General features: G+C 49.9%; 1 protein-coding gene across 1 annotated transcript; it reads right to left on the reverse strand.

Moving 5' to 3' along the window:
• Nucleotides 1–3,370: 3,370 nt before the first annotated feature.
• Nucleotides 3,371–14,383, reverse strand: FAM217B (family with sequence similarity 217 member B). Its single transcript, XM_070419679.1, is given in 5 exon segments — nt 3,371–8,903; nt 8,905–9,337; nt 11,806–11,891; nt 11,990–12,101; nt 14,289–14,383. Coding segments are annotated over 2 exon segments (1,149 nt in total). The 5' UTR covers nt 9,334–9,337; nt 11,806–11,891; nt 11,990–12,101; nt 14,289–14,383; the 3' UTR covers nt 3,371–8,183.
• Nucleotides 14,384–14,519: the final 136 nt, after the last annotated feature.

Consider the following 14,519-nt stretch of genomic DNA (forward strand, 5'->3'; position numbering starts at 1 on the left):
TGGCGGCACAGCAGGAGTGGCTGGGCCCTCTCACCCTGATCTAGGATCAGGGACAGCGGCCCTGGGAGGAACTGGGAAGTGATTTAAATGGGGCTGACACTGGTAGTTTAACCGGGATGGTTTCCCTGCACAAGAAAAGGCCTGGAAACCGCCGATGGGGCAGCAGGTGGGAGTGCCTGGTGGAAACCCAAGTTAGGAAAATTACATGGCTCAGGTCACACCTCCCCTGGGTGGAGACCTTGCATGTATGTCTACTCAAAACCCATCTCCCAAATAACCTGAAGACAGGTTCCCGGTCTTCATAGTCACAAGGGTGAGGGGTCATTCTGAGAAATGAGCGAAGGAAGAGAACCCCGGGGAGGCGGTGCTGGCTACAGGAGGGAGGTGGTGGCCACCAGCGGCCCTGCCACACCAGGGAAGGCCCTGCGGGACCAGAGGCCAGTGGGTGGACAGACGGACAGACAGGCTGAGATAGCCAGCACGTGGATATTCACGATGCAATTTTTTCAACTTCTCTGCATGTTTGAAACATTTTATAACAAATGTTGGGGGAAATAAGAGAAGTGGACCTGACTCCATCAGTGAGAATGCAAGTCACGGCTGGCCGTGGTGCCCGGTGCCTGACATGTGTCAGAGCTGAAGGCTATTGACGCACGTGACAACTCAACGACTCCTCTCACCTCCAGGCTTCCTCTCAGTGCCTGAGACTTTCTGTCTCATTCTGACGCTCAGTGGTCACGTTGTTTGATCAGAAAGTGTGGTTCCTTATGGTTTAGCATTTTGAGTCAGCCACCAAGAGTCTGCCAGAGATTGTCCTATAAGAGATTTTCATTTTTTTTAAGATTTTTAATTTATTTTTAGAGCGAGAAGGCAGAGGGACAGAGAGAGAAAGAAACATCAAAACATCCATGTGAAAGCAGAACATTAACATCGATCGGCTGCCTTCTGCACGCTCCCCACCAGGGATCGAGCCGCAACCTGGGCAAGCGCTGACCGAGAATGGAACTGGCAACCCTGCAGTGCCAGGGCGACACCCAACCAAGGGAGCCACACCAGCCAGGGCAAGGCTGTAACCTCTTACCCCTATTAACTCAACTAATTGTTGTAAGTGAGCAATTAGAAGGGAATGCTGCCAAATATACCAGATCGGAGTGCTTTTCACTTTTTGTAGGTGTGGTATCAGGCTAATAATATTGATAATAGAATCACCAACCTCATTCTTCAGTCTTTCATGTATCTGAATGGTTTTGTGCTCAAGGGAAGGAGAGGGAAGATAAGGAGAAAAGAGAGAGAGGTGAGGCTGTTTCAGTTTCCCCTCCCACACCTAGACCACCCCGTGGAGGGAGAACACCCGCCTCCCTGTGATTAGCCACTGTGTGTGAGACCCAGGCCAGAGGGGAGAGCAGGTGGAGGCCGCGCCCGCAAGGCTGGCTGCAGGCAGAGCCCCTGTGGTGGAGCCGGCAGCCTGGTTCAGCCCAAATGGCTGGGGCATGAGGACAGACTTCATTTTCCTTGAATGAGCCTAGGGACTCACACCTCTGAAGTCCTCAGTGGCACAGCCATGCCTGGAGCTATAGAAATCCCCTTGGGCAACCCTCGGAAGGACTCAGAGAAGAACGCTCATGAGTTCAGACCCCCAACACCCACCATCCAGGCCCCCGACACGCACATTCCTGGCCCCCGACACGCACATTCCAGGCCCCCTAAACCCACCATCCAGGCCCCCGACACGCACCATCCAGGCCCCCGACACCCAACATCCAGGCCCCCGACACCCACCATCCAGGCCCCCGACACCCACCATCCAGGCCCCTGGCACCCACCCCAGGCCTGTGCACACCTGGTCTCTAAAAACTAAAAGCGTGAATGTTAAAGACAATGGTGGACATGAGAACCCTCCACTCATAGCACTCGCTGCAGCAGAGTACCAGAGCGCCCTGTTCTGGAGCCTGAGCCAGGGGATGCCTCAGGCGGAGAAGATAGCACAGATAAGCGAGGCTGTTAGTGGCAGAGGTCGGTGAGGGTGACGTGCTGTCAAAGCAGTGGGTCTGAACTTGCAGACCTGAAGTGCCAGAAAAGCAGGTTTCTCAACATTCAGCCCCAGGAACCTGTGAAATTGCACTTAGGTACTGCAGGGACGGAAAACTCCCTTTCCTGTGGGGAGGCGATTTTCCCTCCACCTCTGGGCTCTTGGCTGAGAACCGCACCCCCGTCATAAAAGTCGTAAAAGCCAGGCGAGCAGGAGAAAAGCAAACAGGAGTCAGTAACATGTGTACGCCCTGTGCTCCTGGGCGAACTCGGGACACTGAGGAGCCCGGGAAGAGGCCCAAGCTCCGCCTGGAGAAATGGGGAGTCTTGTTGCTTTCATGGCGTCTGAACAGAGGCAGCTGTGGGAGACGAAACCATGTGGTGAGGCGAGAGAAAGACAAGAATGCCTTTAAAATAAAGTCTGTGTGGAATTCTCCTGGGCCCAGCTCCTCAGCCCTGGTGCTAAGGATGCTACTTTCTTTCTGGGGATGCCTTTCACATGGAGTTTTCACCTGCTTTTAAGAAAATAAAAAGGTAAGTGTGTTTCTTGTATTTACTGCTTTTCAAGTGCCTTTACCTGAAAACAGTCACTATGCCAGCGTGGCGGACGGACGTGGCCATCGGTTCTGAACTGCCTCCCCTTGCGGAGCCTGAGCAGCGCAGCATGAGACTGTGTGAGCTGAAGAGAGGCTGAAGGTGCACATGCAGCCTTCGTTTCCTCTAGAACATCACTCACATGAGAAGAGTTATATTCATGACTGCCCACTTTTAAAATCCCATGTGTGTTTTCCAGTGTGATCGCAGTTAATTTCTTAAGCAAGGGCTCTATGAAGAGTTTCAGAAGTTAGTGGTTTATGTTGTGTTCCTTCACGGAGCATTGTTCTGTGCTACATAGAGTTTTGTGATGCTAAAGCAATCAGAGGAGGAGGCGCTGACTGGCGGGGTTCCGATGCCAGGCCAGCCGAGTAAGCACCCCATAGCGCAGCCCAGGCCACTCCCGCCAATGCCTGCAGGGTCGGGGCAGCCAGTCGCAGGCAGCCAACAAGGCTTTCCCAACAAGGCAGCCACAGGAGCTGCCCCCAGTCAAGGACTTTCCTCGTCTATGAAATCCTGGCCCCAGCTCCTACCTGAGGAGGCTCCTAACCACTTAGTGTTGGTGCTGCCCGATCTGAACCAATTTTTGCTCAAGTAAACTTAAAATTTTTAATATGCCTCAGCTTAACTGTTAACAATGATATGGGGTGTTCAGCACCTGCTGGCACTGAACCAACCATTTAATTCTCTGATGCACAGTGACACTAAATGAAGAACACGCTTTGGGGCTGAAATCAGTCATTTTCTTGCCCGTTCCATTTTGGTTACAATCAAAATCTTTTCCTTGATTAGAAGGTATTAACAGAACAAATTCAGTGCTATTGAACAGGTTTAATCGCCACCTTGTGGAGAATAAAATAGCAACATCCAATAATTACCATTTTCTATACACATTAATGATTTAAAACCTTTAATATGGTAAGTTTTCAAACCACCAAAAAAAAAAAGTTTTTTAAAACCATGGTTAAAAATAAGACAGCAGGTCTAGAATGGAGTTGCTCTTGCTAAGCCCCAACTTCACTAAATTGACACTTAATTACAGTTTCTGCTCCCCCAGAAATGGCATCTTCAACCAGCCAATTGGGAGTCACCTGATCAGCACTGGCAGGTCATCTGCCTGATAGACCCTGTGGGTGACCTAGCAACCACCAACCACGGAGCTGCGCAGTGTAACTCCCTTGTTCCCGCCCCTCCTGCCTACAAGTCTTCCCTTCTGCACAGTTGCTCCAAGCTCCCTTCCATCTGCGAGAAGGGATGCTACCCAATTCATGAATCAGTGAATAAAGCCAATAAGGTCTTTAAAAATTACTCCGTTGAATTTTGTTTAACACCCCCAAAGCCATGAGCAGCCACTGTTTGGTAGACTCAGAAGCATACATCTCATGGTCAGAGGCGAGCTGAGAAGAGAAGCAAAGGGCCTCTCAGAGGACTGGCGTGGTAGCTGCTCAAAACTGCCATCCCCGCCTAGCCGCGTGGCTCCGTATTTGAGCGTCAACCCACGAACCAGGAGGTCACGGCACATTCCTGGTCGGGGCACATGCCCGGGTTGCAGGCTCGATCCCCAGGAGGGGGCGTGCAGGAGGCAGCCGATGGATGTTTCTGTCTCATCATTGAAATGCACAGCCCGCCCTGCTGTTGTGGATGCTGCTTCATGGCAGAAAGGAGCTGGGCCAACATTTTCTCCTCGGCACCTCTTTTATGTAGCCGAGGAGAGACGAGGCAAACCCTGCAGGAAAACTGCATTGAAAGCAAAGCAAAACCATCTCAGGAAAGTCCAGACAGTATTTTTCTACTGCCCCACTGGTCTTGGGGGAAGGAAAATGCAGATTCACGGAGACTTAAGTATCGGTTTTATTGTGTACAAAAGCCAGCACACAGTAATGATCCTAACAGCAAGTAACACACATGCTGAATGTTTTCAGGCTGCTTGGAATGGTGCTCTGTCCATGTAATGAATAAGTAATACTGCTTCTCTGTTACATGAAATACAGTACCACCAAGAGTTTTATATTTTAATGTAGCTGATCAAGCAAGTGCGCATAAAAGGAAAGCATAAATGGGCAACGTTTATATCGTGGAAGGTAGGAAGTCTTACGTCTTTTCAGAAACTAACAGGCTGGGGACCATTCCGAACATCTTCCTGTAGCTGTTAGCCATCATAAGGCCCACAATAGCCCCCCCCCCCATCTTTTTGTCTTCAGCCCCCAATGTCACCCAAACTTTACTGACTAAACCTTCAGCCAATTTAGTCAGTAACGTTTTGAGAAACCATCTAAACGTAAACAATTGTAGGTAATACTGGTACATTTTTGTAGTTCATTTTTATACGTTTTTAAAACTTTCCCCACTGACTGATTCTAAGCCTAAGTCATTCTTCTTAACACTCTCTCAACTTTTTGGTTATTTTGTTTCCCTTTGGGTTGTTTTAATTTGTTTAAATGCAACTTGTATGTAAACAACTCCCCAGAAATAAGAGGCACTTCTTAGAAACACGGTGACTATTCACTAGACAGCAGGAAGCTCGGTTGCTTAGACATGAACTAAACGAGCTCATACCTCCACTTTCCCACACCGCTTGAAGACCACGGCGTTCATCTGTGGCATTTGGTGAATTCGGGTATGTTAGATCTGTGATCAGAAATCAAAAAACCAGCCCAGCTGGTGTGGCTCAGTGGTTGAGCATTGACCCATGGGCCAGGAGGGTGCTAGTTCGATTCCCAGTCCGGGGACATGCCCAGGTTGTGGGCTCCATCCCCAGTGAGTGGCATGCAGAAGGCAGCCAGCCGATGGATGCTTCTCTCTCTCATCGATGTTTCTATCTCTCTTATCTTTCTCCCTTCCTTTCTCTCTAAAAATCAATAAAGACATGTTTTTAAAAAAAGAAATCATAAAACCAGAAGTGTGCTCATCGCTAATCACCTGCACTATTCATCAGGAGCTCTGACCCCATCACAACAACAATGGTTAAAACAAACCATCAACCTGAGGCAAAAGAGGAAGCAAGCTAAGCCTCTTTGTCAGTCTTTAAAAACCGTCCTGTCATGTGACATTATGACTGCTCCCCGAATTAAGTAACCACCTTCAATGCAAAGAACAAATGTAACATCCGCGGTGTCACCTCCTAATTTCTTAAGTGTGATGGTCCTCAGCTCAGACCACAGGAAGCCAGCAAAGTGAAGCAGGTTGGCCTCTCCCTGCAGGTGCCCCAAGAGCACCCACATGGGATGGACACCGTGACAGGATAGGCAGCAACTCTGCGGGAACCCTTCCGTGTTAGCATCAGGAGCACACGTGTGTGTGTAATGGGCTTACCAAGATTTACTGGCCAGAAACTCCTAAAGAGCTGTGCAAAAACCTGGCAGAGAAGGAATCGTGAGCGCCTGCCAGTGTGTTTAAAGGACCCACCTGCCACGCTCACAAGGAGCAGGGCAGCCAGCGATGCATGGGGTGACTCAGGAAGCCCAGAAAGAAAAGAAGAGTCTCTATGTTTTCAAAACACAGCACATAGACTGGGAACAAAAGAATACCCTAGTGAGGACTAGGGAAGCAATGCGTACGAGATGTCCAGCTCTGTCTGTGTAAAAAGGCGTAAGATCTCAGGGTAAGAGCTTGCTTTCTCGGGGGGGGGGGGGGGGGGGGGGGGGGGGGAGGGGGGGGCGGGGGGCGGGGGTTAAGGATAGGGGGGTGATAGGAGGTAAAAAATGTAAGAAAGGATCTGGAAATATGTGAAAATAAAGTCTGGGAAGAAAAAGACTACCATAAAAATTTTATGTTATTTAGTATGACTGAAATCAGATTTAAAACAGGATCTTAATATTTAACATTTGCCTATTATTTTAATTATGTGTATCTTGTCCTTATGCTGCTAACTTAGGAAGCACCTTTGATGATGACATTGACTGCTGAGGGAAAAGATTGCAAGCTGTTAGATATTTTCAAATGAGAGAGCCACGTTTTTCATCTGCCCCAAAGGTGAAAACATAGAAACATGTAAACAGAATACTCCTTTAAAGGGTTAAAATCAGCTACCCTTTGTAATACTTTAAGCAATAAATAAATAAATAAATAAATAAATAAAAATTTTAAAAAAAATCAGCTACCATCATTAAACATACCTGGAGAGTATTAGACTAAGTGAAATAAGCCAATCAGAGAAAGACAAATACCATATGATCTCACTCATATGTGGAATCTAATGAGCAAGATAAACTGGCAAACAAAATAGAAAGAGGCATGAATACATGGAACAGATTGACAGCTGTTGGAGGGGAGGAGGAAGAGGGACTGGATAAAAGACAGTGAAGGGATTAGCCAAAGAACATATGTGCATAACTCAGACACAGGCAACAGTGTAGTGATGGCCAGAGGGAAGGTGCGGGGGGTGGGGGCAGGTGGAAGTAGGCAAAGGATGGGGGGAATGGGGACAGCTGTAATAGTGTCAACAATAAAAATAAGATAAATTTAAAAACATACTGTGCAGCAAAAGGTAGTCAAACAAAGGTTTCAGAGCTATTCCCACTAACATCAGCAGAATCTCACGGCACAGCCCCAGGGACACTTAGATGTGACGTAACTGCAGTGAAGCAGGAAGCCTCTGGAGTCCGCAGCCGCGGGCCACCAAGCCTGCCAGGAAGACATGCAGCACCTTCATCCCCATCCACGGCCCACTCTGACCCCGCTGAGCCAGATTCTGAACTCCCGCTCTTGCAAACTAAAAAGATCATTATTCTGACCTCCGACAGCAGGATCTGGGTCCCAAATCAGTAATGTAATAGTTGTTACATTCCAAGTGGTTCCATGTGTTTCTAGCTCAGAGGCCCTTTATCCACAAACTCTATACAGTGGCTCCTCTTCAGGGCTGGGGTGCCACGTATTCCACGCTGACCCTCCAAACAGCACGTCCTGCTCACCCACTGACTTCCCATCCTTAGCTTAGAGAACACAAATTTAAGATGCTGCTTCTTTTTAACCAACATCCGGGAAAATGTACGAAAACACTAGATTCTGTGGTCTCTGTGTAGTAGGTGGCTTTGTGATAAATGATTTTGCTCAAAATCCATGCTCCCCAATTTGACAAGGAGCCAGAACTTCTAGGGCTGAATAGGACAGCTTCTGCTTGGAAGGCTCATGATGGGGACAAAAGAGAGAGCCCTGACCACCTCGGACACTGGCATCCAGCACCGACTGTCTTGGACGCTGGTGACCGGCACTGTTAAACTGTGGGCGCTGCTCTCGTGAAGGGAAAGTGGAGCTCAACCTCCAAGTTCTGTTCTCCACAGCCCACCGGCTCAGTTAACTCTTGCCCGGGGAGTTGTCACTCTGTTCCTTTACCTGGTACAGGCCTTGGTTAATTATTACCCAATGGCTATCATTTCTTAAGACTGTCAACATGAAGAAAGGCTTCCCAGCATCCTTTTGTTGAAAATACCTGGCGGGGGGACTGAAGAGCCAGGCAGCCCCAAAGTGGAAGTAATCATAACGCTTCTTGACATTCGCATCTTGTCACTACCGGGCCTCATATTTAGGGTTCTGCTGGTCTTCACAGCTCACCATTTCGGATGTTATTTGAATTTACGTGGGTTCTGCTTTCCTCCATTCGTTCTGTGTTTTTTCTCACTGGCTACGGAGGCCTGACCACAGTTATCTGCGTTTCCCTTTTTCCTCGGATTTGCATGTGCTTGCGTTCTGGAGGTCTTGGGGGGGTCTGCTGCGTCCAGGTTCCCGGGGGGCGCCGGGCCGCGGAGGTTACTGCTGCTCTCCATTCTGCGGCTGCTGTCGCTGCCGGCCAGGTCCCAGCGCGGCCGAGGGATCCTGCCGGCCCTTGTCTCCTCGGCCCGCGCGCCCGGGGCGTGCTTCTGAGAGCACAGCCTGCTGGTGCTGAGCCCATCCAGGGGCTTAGCGGAAGTCTCCAACCAGCAATGGGGCGGGTGGCCTTGGCGGGGAGCGCCTTTCTTCCGCGAAGAGCCCGACTTGGGGGCGCCGTCCTGGTGGGGCCTGGACCCAGCGCTGGCCGGGGGCTTGCTTCTCCCCGGGCTCTTCAGAGGCCCCGCGGGCCCCGGCAAGGTCCCAGGCGCGGGGGGCAGCCGGGCTTTGGCCGCCGCCTTTGCTCTCTCGCCCTGGACAGTCAGGATTTGCAGCCACTCGAGCTGCACCAGCCGGTCCACGTACTTCCCCAGAAGCCCTCCTGCTCGTGGCGCGGGGGCCGGCCTGGGCTCCGTGTTGGCGAGCAGAGCCATGTCCCGCAAGTCCCAGGAGTTACAAGGCGGCGGGAGGAAGTCGGGGGTAGCAGTATTCGGGTCTGGCGTGGCCCTGACCTGGTTGAAGATCAAGGTCGAAGCAGACCGGGTCGATCTCCTCCGCTCGCAGACGCAGGTCTGGTGGCGTGCGTGGGGACGGGGGGCAGGGGACGCGCTCCGAGTCGGAGAGGTCGCTGGCACTGTCCTCGGAGTCCTCTTTCATGAGCCTCAGGGACTGGAAGTCCAGCAGCAGCTTGTTCCCCGAGGCCCCCGGACATCCGGGCCGCAGCGGACTCCTTTCGGCTTTACCTTCTGGGAAAATGCTTCCTCCAAGCTCCTCCCCAGCCGGAGGGGAGACGCGGAGGAGGCTGCCCTTTGGCCTGGAAGGAACAGGGAGGCCTCCGGACTCGCTTTGCCTTTCCCCTGAAGCGTTCTTCCAACGTGGCACTTTATTCCAAGACCGGCCGGCATCCATGCTGCTGTGAGGAACAAAACTGCGATTCTTAGTACCCAGTACCCGGGACAGACACTGTCTGCCTGCCCCTCGCCCACAGAACCACCTGGCCAGGGCTAGGGGCCAAAGGCAGGCCTCGCAGCTCCCGGAGCGAGCAGGTCTACAGACAACCCAGAACCGGTTCTGGAAACGCCATACAACCAACACAGGTGCCAGACATGCTTGCACAGATTCTACTTTATATCATTAACCAGCATTTCTTAAGAGCTCAGGTTATTATCCTAGGCCACTGTGTATACTTTGAAAACCGCTGGTTTGGAAAGAGTCTGTTGGAGAACTCTCAACCTGTTCTGTTAGTGATGAGCAGTGTTTAACAACATTCAGGAGGAAATCCATGGCTTCCTCTTATAAGCCTGTTTTAAATAAAGTGTAAACAAGATGTAAAAGGCATGTTTTATAGAACTTACTAGCTGGTGGGGATCCTGAGCCAACTAAAATCTATAATAATAAAAGTGTAATATGCTAATTAGATCGGACAGCCAAACGACCTTCTGGGCGCGTCATTCCGGATGTCCTTTCGGACAAAGCCATGGCAGCAGGGGCAGAGGCAGTTAGGGGCGATCAGGCAGGCAGGCAGGCCAGCAGTTAGGAGCCAGTGGTCCTGGATTGCGAGAGGGATGTCCCACTGCCAGTTTAGGCCCAATCCCGCATCAGGCCTAGACTGGCATTTGGACATCACCTGAGGCAGCGGTTCTCAACCTGTGTGTCGCGACCCCTTTAGCGGTCGAACGATTCTTTCACAGGGGTCACCTAAGACCATCCTGCATATCAGATATTTACATTACGATTCAAAACAGTAGCGACATTACAGTTATGAAGTAGCAACGAAAATAATTTTATGGTTGGGTCACAACATGAGGAACTGTATTTAAAGGGCCAGAAGGTTGAGAACCATTGCCCTGAGGGGTCCAAGATTGTGAGGGGGTGCAGGCCAGGCTGAGGGACCCTCCAGAGTGCACAAATTTTGTGTACTGAGCCTTTAGTCGTATATAATAAAAGGCTAATATGCAAATAGACCCAACGGCAGAACAACCGAACAACCAAACAACTGGTCACTATGATGTACGCTGCCCACCAGGGTCATGTGCGGAACATGGTGGGCGTTGGCCATGGCAGGATGGTAGAGCAGGTGAGTGGGGGCGCCAGACCAAGGCAGGGCACCAGTCACTGTCATTGGGGTGAACCTCTGGTGGTTACTGAAAATTCTTTGCTCCTGTGCCCTGTGATCCACCTGGCACTCGCACCTGCTGCCAGCACCGGTCCCGCTCACACCTTCTGCCAGTGCCGTAGCTGCTGCTCGCACCCGCTGCCAGTGCCCAACGTCAGCCCTGACTGTTCGGCGCTGTCAGCGGGTGCGAGCAGCAGCTGCTGGACCCAATCGCCCCTCAGGGCTTCTCCACCTCCCCCTGCTCCTGAGGGGAGATAGGAGCCGGCAGCCGCCTCTTGAACCCACTGCCAGTGCTGGCCCTGCTCGCACCCATAGCCAACGCCAGAGCTGCTGCTTGTACCCACTGCCGGTGCCCAGAGCCAGTCCTGATTGCTTGGCGCCCTCAGTGGGTGTGAGCGGCAGTTGCTGGCCCTGATCGCCCCTGAGGGCTTCTCCACCTCCCCCTGCTCCTGAGGGGCGATCAGGGCAGCAGCTGCCACTCGCACCTGCTGATGGTGCCAGCTCCAATCGCTTCACACCTTCAGCGGGTGGGAGCGGGGCTGATGCTGTCAGCGCATGAGAGTGGCAGCAGGGCTGTTGGCAGACAGGTGATCAGAGGCCACAGCGGGAGGGGCCAGGCAAAGGCGCTAAGGATGGGTCGAGACCCACCCCTGTGCCTACCGCAGCCTTGAGGCTCACAGTTCCTTTCAAAGTGCATGGATTTGTGCACTGGGCCCCTAGTCTTAATATGAAGAAGTGTAGCATATGCAACCTATACCTTCAACCAAAAGCTCATTAGCATTTTGAATAGGAAACAGGAACTCTGTATTTAAAAGGACACAGTTGCATAGTTTCTTAAGACACAATAAGAATGGAAAACCGGTTAGTGCTGTCTGGTGTGTGGTGGGTAGAGGGAACTTCTGAACACGGTGTGCTTGGCTAGAAGAGCACCCAATTCTTCCTGGGGTAATTCATTCTGAGGTAGGACCCCATATCCGCATTGACAATATTTTCTTTTCAATTTACTTACCAAGGACATAGCATTTCACTAAGAATAATACTTCTCAGCACCATATGTCAGAAGGGGCAAAAAACAAAATGGGTGGTAGACATGCAACTAGTCATGTTTAAAGCCACTCGCTCACTCATTTCTGCTAGATAAAAATACAGGTGCATGTTTCTTATCCACAGACATACTATTTCTTTCCCCAACCACACACAGTCTGTCTGGAGGATCGAGATGGAGCAATTTTACAAGATACAGCAGTTATAGGAAAACCGTTTACCTGCTCTTCTGATGAGATTCACTCACCCTACTCCCTTTCTTGAAAAAATCACAGGGCTGGTCATCATCTAGGGCTGGATGCACTGCCTAAAAAACCAGACAAGTGGTGATGAATCCCATGAACACACAAGAAACAGGCAGAAACCAGAACAGATCTAAGTACGATCCTCCATCGGGCACATTACCTGTTCTGTTGTGCTTGAAATATTCTTGTGCAATCTGTTAGAAGACGGTGAAAAGTGGGGAGGTGGCTTCTTTATTCCTCTTATATTTTGAAAAGACTCCTTACCACTGGAACTATAAGCAACAGAAATCAGTCAATAAGTACTTTTTAAATTCATTTTTCAATTATAGTTGACATACATATTGTATTAGTGTCAGGCATATGACATATAGTGATTAGACATTTATATAACTTATCAAGTGATCAGCCCAGTAAGTCCAGTACCCATCGGACACCAGACATGGTCATTAGGATATTGTTGACTATATTCCCTATGCTGTACGTTAGGGACTAATTTTATAACTTGCAGCTTGTACTTCTTAATTTCTTCCCCCTTTCACCCATCCCCCCACTCCCTTCCCATCTGGCAACCATCAACTTGTTTCTGTATCTACAAGTTTGTTTCTAAAAATATGGAACGCTTCACAAATTTCAAAATTTGCATATGATCCTTGCCCAGGGTCCATGCTAAGCCTCTCTGCATCAGTCCGTTTGGGGATGTTTGTTGCCGAAGCCAGCACAGTCCGTGAGTATTTATTGCACATGGTCCTGTATCCAGAGTTGGGCTGGTTCTCACTAGCTTGTTTTTAAAACTTTGTATAGTATTAAAATATTGGTGGGAGAGATTGCCTTATGTTTACAGTTTAATTTTTTCTACTTTATTTTCACAGTGGATATTGGATATGAGATCACACTGCTATAAATGCTGCGAACGGATTCACTCACACACCCCATCTCTTTGGAAATAACATATTGAGGAAATCTGTGAAGTTAAGGTCAGGTGTCACTCCAAAGCTCCCATATCCAATCATTCATTCATTCACAAATAATTACAGAAGTGCCTAGAAAATGACAGGATTGTGGCAATGTCTCACCTCTCATGGAGCTTAACTCTATTGGTGAAGCTCCCTTTCAAATCCCACTATCACATCAACCCATTAAAAGATTATCAATATATTAACACAATATCATATCGTCTTATCTCTTTGTGAAATTCTGTTGACTCAGACCACACAGTGCTGCTACTGCCTCTTATTTTGAGTGGCCTAAAAGTGCCCCGATTTGAAAGTGAATGCCTCTTTAATAACGCCGCCTGCCTGGAAGGAGGTGGGTTATAGGTCTTCATTGTCTTCCTGGAACTTTGCTGTATTACTTTTCACAATAAGCATGTATGACTTTTTGGTCAGTTTACATGTGATGGTAATAAAAATCCCATCTGGGCTCTTAATTAATGAGGTATGCCAAAATCAACAGGCTTGATTTTAGATATACAGGATGTTCTTTACCAACCCTCTTTCATTAGTTTGGTTCTTTCTGCTCTGGACAGTAATAAGGAACCCTCTAGAATTCCTGGCCCCAAGCTGCTCCAGGCTTCTGCGTTTTTTGCACAAAGTTAAGGAGACACATACCCGAAGGCCCTGAGGATGCAGAAAAAAAGCTCAGGTTGGTTCAGGCTTGCCTCAAAACAAAGCTAAAAGTCCAAGATTTTGTCTGCAAAAACGCTTCCCAATAAGGATAGCTGCATAATTCATCACAGGGTATTAACTCTTGTTCCCACATCTGCCTCTAGGGCAGCGGTTCTCAACCTGTGGGTCGCGACCCCTTTGGGGGTCGAACGACCCTTTCACAGGGGTCGCCTAAGACCATCAGAAAACACATATATAATTACATGTTGTTTTTGTGATTAATCACTATGCTTTAATTATGTTCAATTTGTAACAATGAAAATACATCCTGCATATCAGATATTTACATTACGATTCATAACAGTAGCAAAATTACAGTTATGAAGTAGCAACGAAAATAATTTTATGGTTGGGGGTCACCACAACATGAGGAACTGTATTAAAGGGTCTCGGCATTAGGAAGGATGAGAACCACTGCTAGGGGCTTGGCGGCTAGAGAGGAACAGCAGCAGCACCGCCCCGCCCCCCCAGGAATTGGCTGGTGGTCCTGGGAGCAAAGCATTGTGGGTGACTTGTGGACCAGATGCTTATCTGTGCAGTGAGGCTCCCTTGGTCCAGCCGAGGGTCCAGGGAGCAGGACATAAGTACAAAGAGCTGGCCAGCCTAGGGGCTTGAAATGAGCTTGGGGGCAGCTCCTGGAAAGGCCAGTTTTTGCAACCCCTCCCTCCCTGCCACCAGTAACCCATAAATCCAAGGACCCACAGCATGCGTTTTCCTTGTCTTCCGTTTGTGCAGACACGGATCTATGATTTATAGGCGCGCGGCCTGGCAGACGCAGACAGAAATTGATCAGACCTGTTTCTTGATCGCCGAGGACACGTGACGAGGCCGGCAGCCTTCCTTCCCAGCGCCCTAGCGGGAAAGCCGTTCTGCTGTGCACGGCGGCAGGGGCGGACCGGGGGCGGCGCGGCGGCGCGCAGCTCAGCCGGCTCCCCGGCGGCGCTCTGGCCCGCGGGAGCCCGCGCCAGGGCGGCGTCACGAGGGGCGGAGCGGGGCGCAGGCTCGCAGGGAGGTTGCACGTAGACC

This window comes from Myotis yumanensis, unplaced genomic scaffold, assembly GCF_028538775.1.
Source record: "Myotis yumanensis isolate MYYU_CA2020_CCGP unplaced genomic scaffold, mMyoYum1.0.hap1 SCAF_7, whole genome shotgun sequence".
NCBI classification, from domain to species: domain Eukaryota; kingdom Metazoa; phylum Chordata; class Mammalia; order Chiroptera; family Vespertilionidae; genus Myotis; species Myotis yumanensis.